General features: G+C 34.9%; 1 protein-coding gene across 6 annotated transcripts in view; it reads left to right on the forward strand.

Moving 5' to 3' along the window:
• The window catches only part of FIG4 (FIG4 phosphoinositide 5-phosphatase), a 73,852-nt gene that overhangs the window by 18,072 nt on the left and 40,823 nt on the right, over positions 1-14,957 (forward strand). For 5 of the 6 annotated variants that reach the window (XM_072855644.1, XM_072855645.1, XM_072855647.1 and 2 more), the window contains 9 exons: positions 78-128; positions 2,183-2,331; positions 5,312-5,440; positions 6,989-7,089; positions 7,529-7,691; positions 8,238-8,335; positions 10,424-10,557; positions 12,537-12,653; positions 14,190-14,235. In XM_072855644.1, the coding sequence (XP_072711745.1) occupies positions 78-128; positions 2,183-2,331; positions 5,312-5,440; positions 6,989-7,089; positions 7,529-7,691; positions 8,238-8,335; positions 10,424-10,557; positions 12,537-12,653; positions 14,190-14,235 (988 nt within the window). The remainder of the gene's footprint in view (positions 1-77; positions 129-2,182; positions 2,332-5,311; positions 5,441-6,988; positions 7,090-7,528; positions 7,692-8,237; positions 8,336-10,423; positions 10,558-12,536; positions 12,654-14,189; positions 14,236-14,957) is intronic. The other variant, XM_072855649.1, reaches the window with a different exon arrangement.

A 14,957-nucleotide genomic window follows, 5' to 3' on the forward strand; every position in this document is an offset into this window, starting at 1 on the left:
GAGATCCTCTGACGGACTTCTTGGGGTCTGTCTAGTTAAAGTAATAACTGTCCCTTTAACTTGAATTATTTTGCTAGGTATCTGAGAATCTTTCAAAATGTGGACCTTTCTAGCAACTTCTATTTTAGGTAAGTATTAGTTACTAATTCCTTTAAAAAAATTGTATACTTACACTTGCTATAAGATTCTGCTTTTCGATTTTGATACCCAAGATCTTTAGGTTGGTATTCTGAGTAAATAAGACACGTGATCACGCTACTTGTCCATTTTCATCTGTGTCTTTTGAACCTGCTTTCTGCTTCAACTAATTGATTAGGAGTGTAGTCTCCATGAAGTTGAAAAACTGTAGAAATATTAGTGATATAGTAGAAGGTAGACACTGAAATTACTGTTTCCACTGACTGTTCACCCTTGCCAGATTATGCAGAAGTTCTCTCTTTGGAAAAGTAGTATATTTCAGGGGGTTTGCTTGTCCTGTCAGTTTTTCTTTCTTGATCTCATTTTCCAGAAATAAAGCTTTGCCTTGGTTAAGAAACAAAGATACAGAAACAGGTCCTCATCTAAGATATACCCTGCGTAGGGGGACATCTTTCATAGAGTTTTCTAGGCATTGCCAATTGTCTTGCTTATTGTTTCATAAATGCCATACCTGATACAAGTTTCTGTGTCTAGTCGCAGCTACTATTACACATGAGATTTTTGGCACAGCAGAATGATAGGGGAAATGAGGTGATAAACCTGACAGTAATAGTTATAAGACTTTAAGACTTAAAAAAAAAAGAAAACAAAAAAACAAACAAAAACCACCCCTCTTACAAGTACCAAAAGGTGTCTAGAACATAATCCCTCTTGGAAAATAAAGGCTTTTTGTCACAGCTGTATCTGTGAAGATGAAACCTACCAAAGTTTCATGTCCGTTTCATGGTTTTGCATGGGAAGGCTTTTTAACAGTATAAAAACTTCTTTTCTCTTCCATGCTTTGTCTCCCAGCCCTAACATTATGCAACCTCCTCCCCCCCCCCCCCCCCCCCCCCTCCTGCTTGGAGATACTGAATTTATGCTGTTTCTGTGGTCGTGTGTGGAGAGGAAAGGAGAAGGTTCTTATAAGACTCTGATAAATGCATTTATCAGCTTAATTTAAATTGTTCTTGGCTGAAATCATAGCACATTTTTCTGTGTGGTTTTCATATAAATCCTGAACAGAATTAGAATTTAGGCATAAGAAAACATTTGGTCTAAGGGGAAAATGGAGGAATAGCCTCAACAAATCTTTTTACTGGGATACTGTTTAAAGATTCTGTTATATGCAAACTGAGCATGTAACAGACTTTGGTTTTTTTTTTCTAGCAGATAAGCATGTCAGGTCATTATTATGGAAATGTAGTAAATACATGGGTTAGACTTTATCATCAGTGGTAAATCTAAATGTCCAATGTTTAAATAAATTCTTTTAGATCATTAATGAATAGCTAGAACTTACTGGAGGGCCAGTAATCACTGATGCTGTCTTAGGCTAAAATGGAAATCTGTTTGTATTTCTGCTTCAAGTGTTGTGTAAATTTGGTTTCTCCTTGGGGAAATGAATCCTAGTGGCTTATAAAATTTAGCAATTAATGTAGAGTGTTGTCTCTATAAAAGACATGAAATGCAGAATTTATTACTGTCCTGGAACTAATAAAAAAACCCCCTTATGCTTTTCAGCAGCCACTGGTCTTAGGATGCATCTATGCTGCAATCACAAATTTGAGGACAGATACAGTTTTTCTGGACCAGATTTTTACCTGTTTTGAGTTCAGGTAGTAGTTAGAGAGTAAGACTTAAATCTCAGAAAAATTAAGTTGTCTGTGTATATGGATGTTTCTGGCAGAATAGCTATTTTTGATCTTCAGGACTGCTTCTTGGGACATAGTGAATTAAGTTTGTTGATACGCTTTGTTCAAAAGACATGTTACAATTTCAGCTATTGTACTGTAAACAGTTTCTATGTTTGTAAAGCTGCTTTTGGAAATAATTCGTATCATTTGCCATTACAGAATCAGAATCTGTGTATCTTCTTTCAAGGTCTTTTTTTTTTTAATGGATAAAATAGTATTGTGTTAAATATAAGTACAGATGGAGTGTAAGGGCTTTCAGAAAAGTTCTGTTTATCTACAATTATTAATAAATATTAACTGTCTATCAGTTACAGCTATGATCTATCTCACTCCCTTCAGTATAATCTTACTGTCCTGAGAATGCCACTTGAGACATTAAAAACTGAAACAACTCAGACCCGACAAGAGAGTTTTGATATATTTGAAGATGAAGGACTTTCAACACAAGGTGGAAGTGGTAAGAAAATATGCCTAATTAAACTAATTTTGTTGGTCATGAGTACATTTAGAATATGTTTCACTTAAGTTTACTTTTGAGAACTATTTGGATCTTCTGTATTGATCAGTAGTCTCATAACAGTCCTGAATTAATAAAAGATTACATAAAGTGCCAATGACAGACACTTGAATTTGAACAATGCAATTTCTAGAGGTGATTAATCATTGTTTTGTTAATTTACATTGCAACTCAGGGAGATAATGGAGCATGCTGACATTTTTCAGCAATTGATTATTCAACTGACTTGTAAAACTTCCAATAGGAATTAATTACAAAGAGTGGGAAACAATAACTGTTTAAGTACTAAAAGATCTTTTTTTGTTTCATGTCGGAAAATATTGACGACAGAGGAATTGTATGAAGTTAGTATGAACTTGATGTAGTAAGCACTATCAGGAAGTCTAAGAAAAATTACTGTTTTCAGTTGAATACTACAGCCTTCACTTTGGATCTAACATGTTCATAGGAGTGTAAAGATGACCAACCAGACAGGAAAACTATTTTCTCTCCCTTTGGCTTCACACTTAAAAAACAAAAGTTTCCCCTGAAATTCTTAATATTGGATTTTATTCTGTTGAAGCTGATGCTTTTTAAGTTTTATTGCCCTGTGACTTGTACTAATTATCTGAATGCTTGTCAAAAAATTACATTTTAATTTTTTTTTTTAACTTTTTGGTGTTGTATGTGACACCACTTTTTTCCTTGTTTGATCATGAAATATCAGAAATAACAGTGCTACCTTTGATTCATAGTGAATACATTGCTGTAAAAGTGGTCTCAAACAGCTGTGGAGATGCGACTAACCTTCTTAGGTAGTAATAGAACACCATGCCTTTTAAATACATCGCTGATAAGCAAAGCAGTAAGATAGAGAAAGTCTGCTACTATTTTGCTTAACACTATGAACTTGATATGGAGGCCAGCTTAGATGCAACATAGAATCTGGATCTGTGCTTGTATTGGTTATAAAGAGGCTCAACAGCCCCTCTGCATTACCACCGTTATTTGTGGTCACCTGCTGTGTAACTTCCATTGCACAGAAAATATAGTATATAGAGAAATATGATGCAAAAATCCCAGTTGTCCTGAAGTAACTTTGGTTCTCTGAGATAGTGTGAATTGCATGACTCATCTTCCATCTCTTCTAACCCAAAATTAATCTTCTGAGGCACTGAAAAAGGAATTTATTGGTCCTGCTTTCTGTGCCTCTGAAGGGGACTCTGAAGGTCTGACAAGCACATAGTTAAAATACAGAAATCCCTGAAACAACCCCTGTCCCAAATTTATGCAAGATAAACTTGGACACTGTTTGTCCACCCTTTCTTTTTTTGACACCCTTTCATCACACCACCAAGAATAGACCTACACTTACTACAACTCAATGATAATGAATTTTAGGTAAGTAACTAATCATCTTTGGTACTGGAACTTACTATGTTAAATAGATGTTAACATCTATCATACTGTCATTTAAAAGCCTAAAGGTAATGCTGTGTATAGCATGTCCTAAATCTGATGGAAAAATTGAAAGATAATCAAATAATGTATTTCCTTTTAAAGAAAAGCAATCATCATCCCCTCCCCCGCCCCCAGCAAAAGATGTTAGTAACATGGTCATATATATCAGGATATCAGGAACTGGTTGTCAAATACTACAGTGGCAGAAATGACCGTAAAGCATGGAGGGAGCAATAATTCCTCCTCTGCAAAGGCTCTTATCTGCCAGATCCCTCAGGAATCCATACAATGGCATCATCTCTTCTATGTCTTTGTGAAAACATTGGGAGATAAAGATGCCTTAACTTTGACCCCATCAGCAGCATGCTGATAGTGCACACTCCTTTTCCAGTAGATATTAGTAACTTATCTGTTCATATGATAAAATATGTGTGTAAGAAATAGCTGCCTGTCATTCAAGAACAAATTCTCACCAAAGTAATGCTGCTAGAAATGAGAAAGAGGACAAATTGCTGACCAAATATTTGTGGCCAGGTTCTGCTAAATGTATATACACCTTCACCAAAATAGTTACATCAATTTTCCCTGGGCTTTTGGTAAGTTGGGTGACTAAGTAGCAACAGTTCATTCAACAGCTGCATTTTCACCTTCAGTCTGTTAGGAGAACTCATCTTTTTCCCCCAGCAGAACATCTGGCTGCTGTAATTGACATACATACCGCTATGATATAACTCATCCTGCCAAAAACTTCATTTGAAAAAAATACACAAAAAGTGTAACTGATAGAGTTCTTCCTATTCTTTCTCTTTAAGATTCAGACTCATTCAGTTCCCTTCACCACCTTTTAGTGCCAGTTGTCATTTTGGTCCTGATTTTTGAAACAGAAAAAGACTCAAGTTCCAGATATATCAGAAATTGAATTTTAATTTGTAGGTCTACAATAGCTGCATTTCTTGGTGTCAGTGCAAATTAGGAAAACCAAGCTAAATTATGTGAGAGGGGATTGACATGCTTTTTGTAAAGGGGCCCAGGGCTACGGATGACCTTCCAGAGCCTAACAGGTAACTCCAGAAGTGACCCAGAATTTAAAGCCTTGTAAAGTTCTCCTATGAGAGTATTTTTGCCTTAACTGGAATTCACAACTTGATTTATTTCCCTTATTATCAAATCCTCTGCTGTTCCCATGCAGAGATCTCTTTTCAGTACTGGAAGTATCAGAAACTTCTGCATGAAGGCACTTAAATACTACAGTGACTAGCAACCATAGAAAAATCAGAAATCTTCAGGCACATGCTAAAGTTTAACATTTATGAAGTTATCTGTGTTTGGCAAACTTCAAGGATGCGAGTAAATGATATACTGAGTTTCAGTCAAGGGAAAAATCAAAGTAAAGGTCCAATGACCTGGATTTTAAAACAGTCCAGTGCAGGTAAGCTTGTTTCTTAATTGCTGATGCATTGTCATTGTAACAACTTCCTAGGTATATTTGGGATTTGCAGTAAGCCTTACGAAAAGTATGTGTGGAATGGCAAGCTTCTGGAGGCAGTAAAAAATACTGTTCACCGTGACTGGCTGCTGTATATTATTCACGGATTCTGTGGGCAATCAAGTATCCTTTTAGTGTTGTAATGAATGTTGGTTATCAATTTTTAAAAAGTTTGAATGTGTGAAATACATTGAATTATTTCTTTGTCATGTAAATACTTTTCAATTTTAGAATTATTGGTTGGCTTTTAGTTTCATTACTACTCTAGGTTTTATGGCTAAACAGGAAATATGGTTATGTTCTTATAACAGGGCCCTGATGCAGATAGACTGCATTCTCAGTGAGGCACTGTCTGTAAGCATGGGGTTTAGTAATAAAGAACTTGAGAGGATTTCAAGGCTCGACTGTATTTTTCACTGATATTTGAGGAAGGGGAGAAAAGCTAAACAGAACTGAATTGCTGACATAGAAATGTTCTCTTACTGATCTCCTTTAAAACATTTTTTTTAGTAACTGAGATTTGCAGAAATTCTTGTATTTACTCTGTTTCTGTTGATGATAGAACTTCATGCCTGCTGTGTGAAGAGAGTTAAGTAAACACTAGAACATCTGAAAATCTTTTTTCCTGACTATATATTGTTTAAAATGGGTAAATGGGTCTATGTACATTGTAGTAGTAGGATGAAAAAGCCCAAATGCATATCACACTCCAAAGAAATGCCATCTCAACATCTTAGTTGATTAAAATATAGTATCTCTGCAATATACTAAATTCTTATCATCAACAATATAATGTTAATTCAAAAGCCTGTCAACAAAATATCTGGGGAAGCAAATACAGTTGTGAAGTTAAGGTTAGTGGTGTCTTTGCAATTTATTTTTTTTTTCATGATTGTAAGGCTTCTGGTTATTGGCTTGGTCCCCAGACAGGAAGCTAGATCTGGTTTTATATACCAGTATTTCATCTGCGGTCTTAGTCAAGTGGTAGCTGTGCATCTGACCACCAGCATTATGCCTGCAGCTGCTTTGTGAGTGACAATAGTCTTTGCTCTAGGTATCTGATGAGCAAATGTCTTCTTCCCTCTTTGTTGTGCCTCCCTTCTGCTAAGGAAGCAGTGATAGTCACACCAAACATCTAATTCTATCTTTTTGGTTTTTAATAAAAAATAAAAAGCCTAAAAAAAGCCACCACTGCATCCGTGGTGGTTTGCCTCTGGCTTTCAGTTGTTGTTACATAAATAGTTGGAAATTTATCTGCTTTTCCAGACCAATAATTAGAGGGTGACTAATATACCTGATCTGAAAATAGAAGCTCCCAGGCTTTAATCCCAGTATTCACAAAAGCAGTATTTGCGGCCCAAGGTGAATCTTTACCTACTTCACCTCCATTGTGACATCATAAGATAGAAATACTTCTCTTCTGTATGTTGTGAAAAGTGATTGATGTATTGTAATGTAGATTCCCTTTTCAAAGTTCTTCAAAATGACTGTTGGAAAGGGCAGTGCTCTCTCCCAGCTGCAAAAGAAATTTGGAATTGATGCTCATCTCTGTTAAGGAGATTTTAGTAAATCAGGTGTTTCATACACCTTTTTTAGAATTTATTTTTGCTTGCATGAAGTAAGTGAATGAAAAATTGCATGTGACATGTAAACCTTAACATCTCGTTCAAGAACTGTTAATATACGGTCGCCCTATATATGTCACTCTGATAGCCAGAAGATCAAGCAAATTTGCTGGAACACGTTTTCTGAAACGAGGAGCAAACTGTGAGGTAAATGAAATGTGATTTTAGGGGTTCCCCCCTGCCCCCCAACAGTATGAAAGCTTGAGCTTGACTGACTGGGCAAGTGAAATGTTTTAGGGGGTTGTTAGCATATTTAACTAATCATGCTATTAGATAATGTTACCACAGCTATCATTACATTTTTAATTGAGATAATAAAGCTGTTCTCAAAATAATAAGTCTTAACGGCACAGGTTTGGGGTTTTTTTACATTTAGAGATAATGTTATTTCCCAAATAGAGGAAGAAAAAAAAAATCTGATAATATACATTTAGTGACAAATGGGAATTTAACCTTCAGTGGTGTTGTCACTACTATGATTTGGTGTCTTACAGTTTAATTGTTCTCTGTAATGATTAGTTCTCTATAATGCATGCAACTCTGAAGTGTCATGTCTACATCATATGTGTATTTCTTTTTGTTTTAGGGAGATGTTGCTAATGAAGTAGAAACTGAACAAATACTTTATGATGCTTCGGTTATGTCATTTTCTGCGGGGAGTTATTCTTCCTATGTTCAGGTTCGAGGATCTGTCCCTCTGTACTGGTCTCAAGATATTTCAACTATGATGCCGAAGCCGCCCATAACATGTATGTATAAATTATTCTTTGTGATAGATTATGGTTAGCGCTGTGTCCTAAAGGAATACCTAAGAGAGTAAGTGAAAACTAGATTTGCAAAAATGAACGAATTGTCTATGCATTTGTTCTTTGGGAAGCCATAATCTAAGGTAAATCAATGTTCTTTGTAATAAACATCATGGCATACAAACATTCAAACATATAAAAATCTGCATTTGATGAAATTAAATAGAAAAAAAATCTCCATCTTAGACTTCACATTCAGAAATGGAATACAAAAACCTTATGTTTGAAGATGTCAGCTTTCTTTGTGCTTGTTTTGTGTACAAATTTACCTACATTTATCTTAGTATTGTGGATAAAATTTTGAACCTATTGAAAATGGTGGAAAATATCTTTTAACAGCTTTTGCATGAAAAGAGGGGAAAGTATGTAATTGTATCACTACTATCAGAGAATTAGTATGTATTTTGTGAAGAGTACTTTTAAGGGAAAATTATTTAAGTGACTCTACCGCTCACTTAATGTTGTCCTGAATATATGTATTTGTTGCAGTGGACCAAGCAGATCCTTTTGCACATGTTGCTGCTCTTCACTTTGACCAAATGCTTCAGAGATTTGGCTCTCCCATTATTATTTTGAATCTTGTGAAGGTACAATATTTTGAATATGCTCTACATGTTTTCTAATTTTTTGTATTATGCTTATTTCTGTAGAGTCTCTGTGTGATTTTGTTTGTGTTCTAAACCAATATTAGCTTATAAATGGAATATTTTCTTCATAAATCTCATCCTACACGGTATATAGTACATAACTCTAGCTGCTTCCACCACTGCCCTTCAAAAAAATAAGTTTCCCATGTTTACAGACTTCTTACAGTAACCCTTCACTGTTGTTTTCAGGTTTTTGCTATTACCCCGTAGATGTGAGTAACTCCAAATAAATTTACCACTAAATTTAATTTAGCACTAAAAAATACTAAAATAGTATGGTTCCATGCAAAGTGATGTTTGTTGGCTTCTTGACACGGGTGACTGAGTTATTTGAAATATTATGATAAAGACTTATCTTTTGTTGTTTGCTCCGTCTGGTAGAGTCATGGAAGTATGAGCAGGAGAGAAAACTGGAGCATCTGATGCTAACGGGTAGTGCCATTGGCAGCAGGGCTGGACTAATGGGGGGAGCTTCATGATTGCTACAGTAATTCAATTCACTGCTGTGTGAAAGGCTGTGGTACAAAGCCTGGATTCTGGGTGGCACTGCAATTTTGGTTATTACATCTTGTATTTGTGTTGGGGTGGTTTTTGTTTTGTTTTTTCTGCTGTGATCCGGCTGTTTTCTGTGGTGGTGTCTGTTTCTACATTTGAGTTCAATATATTGATTTGTTTTGCTTGATTCACATCTTACTTCTTTTTAGTCTTTAAAAAAAATCATTTAATTTATCATGATGTAGAACTGTATTCAGTAGAAAAAAGCATCTTTTATGTGCATGTAGGATCCGTTCCTATTATAGAAAAATAGGGAAAGTACAAAAGCAAGGCTTTTAAAACCCTTAAGTTGTAACAAATGGCAACTAAATAACCTATGTTCTATTTCTAGAAGCTTTCCTGTGTAGGAGTGCTTTTAAGACTGTGCAAGAGTCTGTGGAATCAACTTAGGATAGCATTTGTTGACAAGAAAATTATTTTATCTCTTGCAGCCCGAGCTTTCAAAAGCCATTGTTATAGTGTGAGTCTAGGCTCACATGACCTTGACACGTGAAGCATTATGTACTTTTATTCACAGAACTTTTGATATAGTGGCTGAAAATGCATCTCTTTCTTTCCCTCTCTGTAGATGCTCAATATTAAAATGCTAAAATTCATGTTCCTTTATTACTTTATGTACTGCTTAAAAAAAAAAAAAAGGCAAGGGGGCAAGCACCCAAATCTGAATGCTTCTTTTGGATGTTGATGTTGCTTTTACACAAATGCTAAGCACTTCTATCTCCGGTACTTTTATTATTGGATTTCTTAAATATTGATGAAATATAAATCTATGTCCTCCTATATCTGTCTATCCTAGAAACTTGTTAACTAGTAATGAATGTATTAGGCTTCCTTTGGGATTGTTTATTTAGGACTGCTGTTATATATTTAAAGCAGTTTCTATAACATAGGTTCAGTATAGGTTTTAGTTTGGATGAAGTTGAGAGGAAGATCATACTAATAGAGAGATCGCCAAAACCTGTGGTATATTCAGAGAACGGCAACATAATTCTAACTTTTAAAAATTATTGCAAAGCTGGGAGATGGGAGCTGTTGTGCCCCATCTCCTGTCAGTAATGGAGAAGAATTTGCCTGGGTCCTCTTATACCCCAGAATTGAATGGAATACTTTCCTTTCTGCCTGTCTTTTTCCTTCTCTTTTGTCTTTGTCCGTTTCCTCTCTGTTACCACTTTTGTTTCTGTGTGTTCTTCTTTGCTTTTATAGGGTTCCATTTTTCAGCCAATGATTATACACAGTTGAAACAGGTGACTTGTACTAATACAGATCAATTGTTAAAAACCCAGAATGTTTAGATTTTTCTATCTCTTCTGTTCTTAATTTAATTGTAGTAGTTATGAAGAACTGCCTGCTGTTGTTACAGCTTCCACTTTTAATTTCTGTTATATATACATACACATATATGTGTATGTATACGGGTAATGTACATTTGTTAATGAAAATTGTAATGTTAACTTCCTTTTCTTTTTGCTAAAGGAACGTGAAAAAAGAAAGCACGAAAGGATTCTTAGTGAAGAACTTGTTGCTGCTGTGACATATCTCAACCAGTTTTTACCCCCAGAGCATGCAATTATATATATACCCTGGGATATGGCCAAATACACAAAAAGGTAGAAAAGGTCCTTCTTTGTACCTGTGCTCTTAGCCACAATACAAATAACTGTATGCTACTGAGCGGGTTACTTTTCAGTTGAATGTAGCATAGGAATGATAGGAGAATTTTATTAAGATCTGTGAACAGAATAAAACCTCAGCTTTTTGAAGCATTTTTAATGTTTTCTATAGTTTCTTACCAAAGTGAAGCAAGGCCTGAAAACTTTGAAAATCTCTGCAAAGGAAAATTTTAGAGAAAAGCCATAAAAAAGCCATCAACATTCACTTTTTATTTTGAATTAGTCAAAACACTGTGTTCTATTTCAGTCATTGAATTTGAGTTACAAAGTTTTGGAAAACCAGGGGTTTCATATAAATCAGTCTTTTCCATTTCCTCTTCCAAAAGGAAATGAGGACATTAATTTCCGAGTTATAAAACATTTAGATTATTAGAAGCGTGTATCTTAGAAAGGCAAACTTTTTATTCTATGATTTTGGGCAATAGAATGCTGTACTAGGATCATGTGAAAAGGATGAATGTTTTCCTAAATGTGGAAATATTTACAAGGCACAACCATTTTAAATCTACAGGTATAGATTGCTACCCTTAAGTAACACACAACTCGGTTGTAAAGTTCTCTAATCTGCATATGTCTACTGTATCTTATAGTGCCAGAAATTTTAGAAGAATGGTAAGAATTGTTGGGTCAACTTTCAGGTATCTGTTACTATATCAGTCTGAGCAAAACTATGGAAAAACTGGTACGGTTCAAAGGGCAGGAATATAATTAATGTTTGTCAATTGAAATTTTATGAAAAAAGCTTTGGAAAACAATCCTTATTCGCTATTTGAGATTACAAGTTGGTTGATACGGTTGGTCATGTAGGTGTGTAACTGTTACTTTTAAAGTTTGATGTGGTTTCACACTGCTTTTTTATTCTAAAATGGCATTGTGTACAGTTAGGTGTATATGCAGTTGTCTGTGTTACGATTAAATAGCAAATCTCAAAATAAGGCTAGATTTCCTTTCAAAGATAGGCTAGATGCAAGTTCTTGGATTTCAAATGGTGTGATGCTGATGAAGCTTAGTGGTCTGTCCTATATGGGAAATGATACTAGGTGATCAAAGGATTCTCCTTCTAGCTTTAAGCTTGAGGTATATTTATATATGTATCCACCCTAGTACAGATATAAAAAATACCTGAGGGCTTTGAACAAGATTAATTATTTATGCAAGCAAGAGATACTTAAGAATGGAAGATAATGTATATGTCTCCCTAAAGAATTGATGGTTTCAGGAATACTGAGAAAGTGTTTGCTTTAACATGTAGTTTTTAAGTAAGTTTGCTGGAAACTAGTACTGGTGAAAATGTTCCAAAATATTGCTTCCATCTCAGTATAAGCAATCTTTAAAAAATAAATAATTGTTTTTGTTACTTGGAATGTAAACACTGTAATAAAAACTGTGAAAATAAAATTATGAGTAAACAGAAGTTAAAGTCCCCAACAATGAACGGATGGATGCCCTGATCTGAGCAGGAGGTGCAGGACATCATGAAGGCCACACACGGAAATAAATGTTACTGAACAAAACAGCACCTTGCAGACAAAATGAGGGAATACGATTTAGCATAATCATGTATCCTTTTCTGCCTCATTCTTATTTTGTGAATCACAGAAAGTTTGGTTGAGGAAAATTTAGTGTGATATAAAAGTCAAGGAGTTTTAGGTTTTTCAAGTCTTCCACTTCTAGTTTATGTAATATGTTTTATTAAAAATAAAACAAAATTGCTCAGATACAGTCAGTGTCTGTTTCCTAAGTCTGTAAAATCTAGGAAAACTATAGACATAATTACTATTGGATAAATAAAGCTGTGATGCGAGTCTTCCTTTAAATCATTTTTGTTATTAAAAGACTTCCCAAGCAGTGAAAATTTTTTTAGTATTAATTTATCTTGACTCTGGTTGTTTGTTTTTTTTTTTTCCTCTCCTCAGCAAACTTTGCAATGTCCTTGATAGACTGAATGTGATTGCAGAAAGTGTAGTAAAGAAAACTGGATTTTTTGTAAATCGACCTGATTCCTACTGTAGTATCTTGCGGCCAGATGAAAAGTACGTATAATTTAATTGATGCATAATGAATAATACCTATTCCTTGGAGAGCTGTCTGGAATTCCTATGTCTATTACATTATTTCTTATTTTAAGGCTTAAATTAATATGAAAAAAATATAATTCCTTATTAAGTTTTAGCTAAAAGGATTGCAGTCAGAGGCATATGCTAAGAAATACTAATACATTGAAAGAGTACAATTATGCTGCTACTGTTCTACCTATAATGAATTCTTACTTCAAACCATTATTTGTAACTTGTAATCTGTGCCGTGTGTGTATAAAGTTTTGGGTTGGGTTTGTTGTTTTTTGTTTTTGTTTTTTTTTTTTACCTTAACCAAAGGAATCCTAAATTTGGGGGTAAATTTAACAGAGCAAACAACATTTGGAATTTAATAAGTGGCTTCTCTTGAGGCATACTAGTAAGATAACTGTAATGTAAATGTTACTGAGTCTGTTTTCCAATGGATTTTATTCATACATACAAAATTTAAAACTTTTTTTAAAAAATAGAAACTGTATTTGCTTAGACTGCTGCAGAAGTACAGTGATTTAATCAGCTGAATTCTCTCAAGTCCCTGAAAACCCAGAAGTAAAATAATTTCAACATTAGAAGTTCAATAAGTTTTTGATTCAAGTTTTCATGTTAGGGATCTAATTCATCACTACTGAAATAGGCGTTCATCTTTTACGCGAAGAGCATCCTTGCCTTTTTAGCCTATCTTCATTTAGAAACAGTGTGAGCTAAAACTCTCACAGGCTCTCTTAGAACTTTTCTCTGCCACACAGTGCAGCAAAGATGGCGACTGTAAACTAGCAGGAACAAGATCAATACATCCATGTAATTCTGTGTTCTGTAGAGATAGCCTGGTGAGTCTCAAATGTAGTATATAGGCTTGCCATAGCAGTGCTCTGGTCAGGCTAGGTAACCCTGCTAGCTTGAAAATATTCAGTAGTTCAGGGGTTACTTGCACCGAGCATAACTGCTCCTCTACCTCAAAATGTCATTAATTTCTGATTTATGTTCTCTGGCTCTGGGGTACAGTTAAGGTCTATACAGAATTGCAAGGCCTGGACAATAAGTATGTATGTATGTATCCAGCATGTATGCCTAGAATCAGTATGAGGGGGAGATTTAAATCAACCAGCTTGTGCTACAGTGTATGTTATGCCTCTACCTTCCAGTCGTTGGCATTGAACCTACTTCAAATTTTGTGCACTCAAGACGTGATCTAGCAACACTTTTGCTGCTCATACTCTGTTTTATGGGGAGCAAAGGAAATATTTTGTATGGCTTTGGAATATTTCTACTTTAAGGCTAGATTTTTTTTTTTTTTTTTGCAATGTGGTTTAAATACAACATCTTACTGCTGCATACTGCTTTCTGCTATTCAGGGATATCAGTTTTGCTTTGTGGCAGGCTTTTAATTGTCACCCTTTTTCACTGAGCAGATCAATACACGGTATGATCTGGTTTTTTGTTTGTTTGGGTTTTTTTAAATGATTTGTAAGTCATTCTGTTTTGTTTCTCTTTCAGGTGGAATGAACTGGGAGGTTATGTTGTTTCCACTGGTCGCTTGCAGGTACTAAAATATACTTTATTAATTCATAGTTATAGTGATGTAAATCAGTACTCCCAAAGTACCAGTGAACCATTTCACTTAAATACCTGATTGGTGATTCACGGAGTGCTCTTAAATTAATATTTATAGTAAACAGCATTATTGCTGTCCATCCCAGAAATCCAATTGGGAAATAGGGCTTAAAGTTCTTGCGTGGTACCACAAAACCTTATGCTGTTAGAATTGTATTTTTGCTGGAGGTAGTCTGAGAAATGCTCATATTTTAAACTAGTTTCCATTACTATTTAGTCTGTAGTGTTACCAGTGCAGTGAAAGTTAAAACAGCAGCATTTTAGCAGACTGCATAATATAATGTTATACAGAAGAGGTGAGGAATAAGCATACTTATTCCTGGTGACATATGAAAACGGGTTATTAAAAGCATTTTCACCAGTGTTGAATATTCTGCACATTGTTAAAATTTCCATCACTAAAAGAAAATAAAACTAGAAACACTGCTTTCTTTAAGGTCAGAAAAGTGCTGACTAAACTAAACCATACAGTACCAGATGTATACCTGAATGTTATGATTATATACTCTGAACACAGGACATATTCTTAAGAAGCCTTAGTTGCTTTTGACTTGCCATTCGTAATTTTGTAGTTCATGTAAGTTAGAAAGCATGTGACCATTTCTCTACTAGCTGATCACTGGGATGTTTGTTGAGGGCAGATAAACAGAG

Source organism: Ciconia boyciana, chromosome 3, assembly GCF_034638445.1.
Source record: "Ciconia boyciana chromosome 3, ASM3463844v1, whole genome shotgun sequence".
In the NCBI taxonomy this organism is placed as follows: Eukaryota; Metazoa; Chordata; class Aves; order Ciconiiformes; family Ciconiidae; genus Ciconia; species Ciconia boyciana.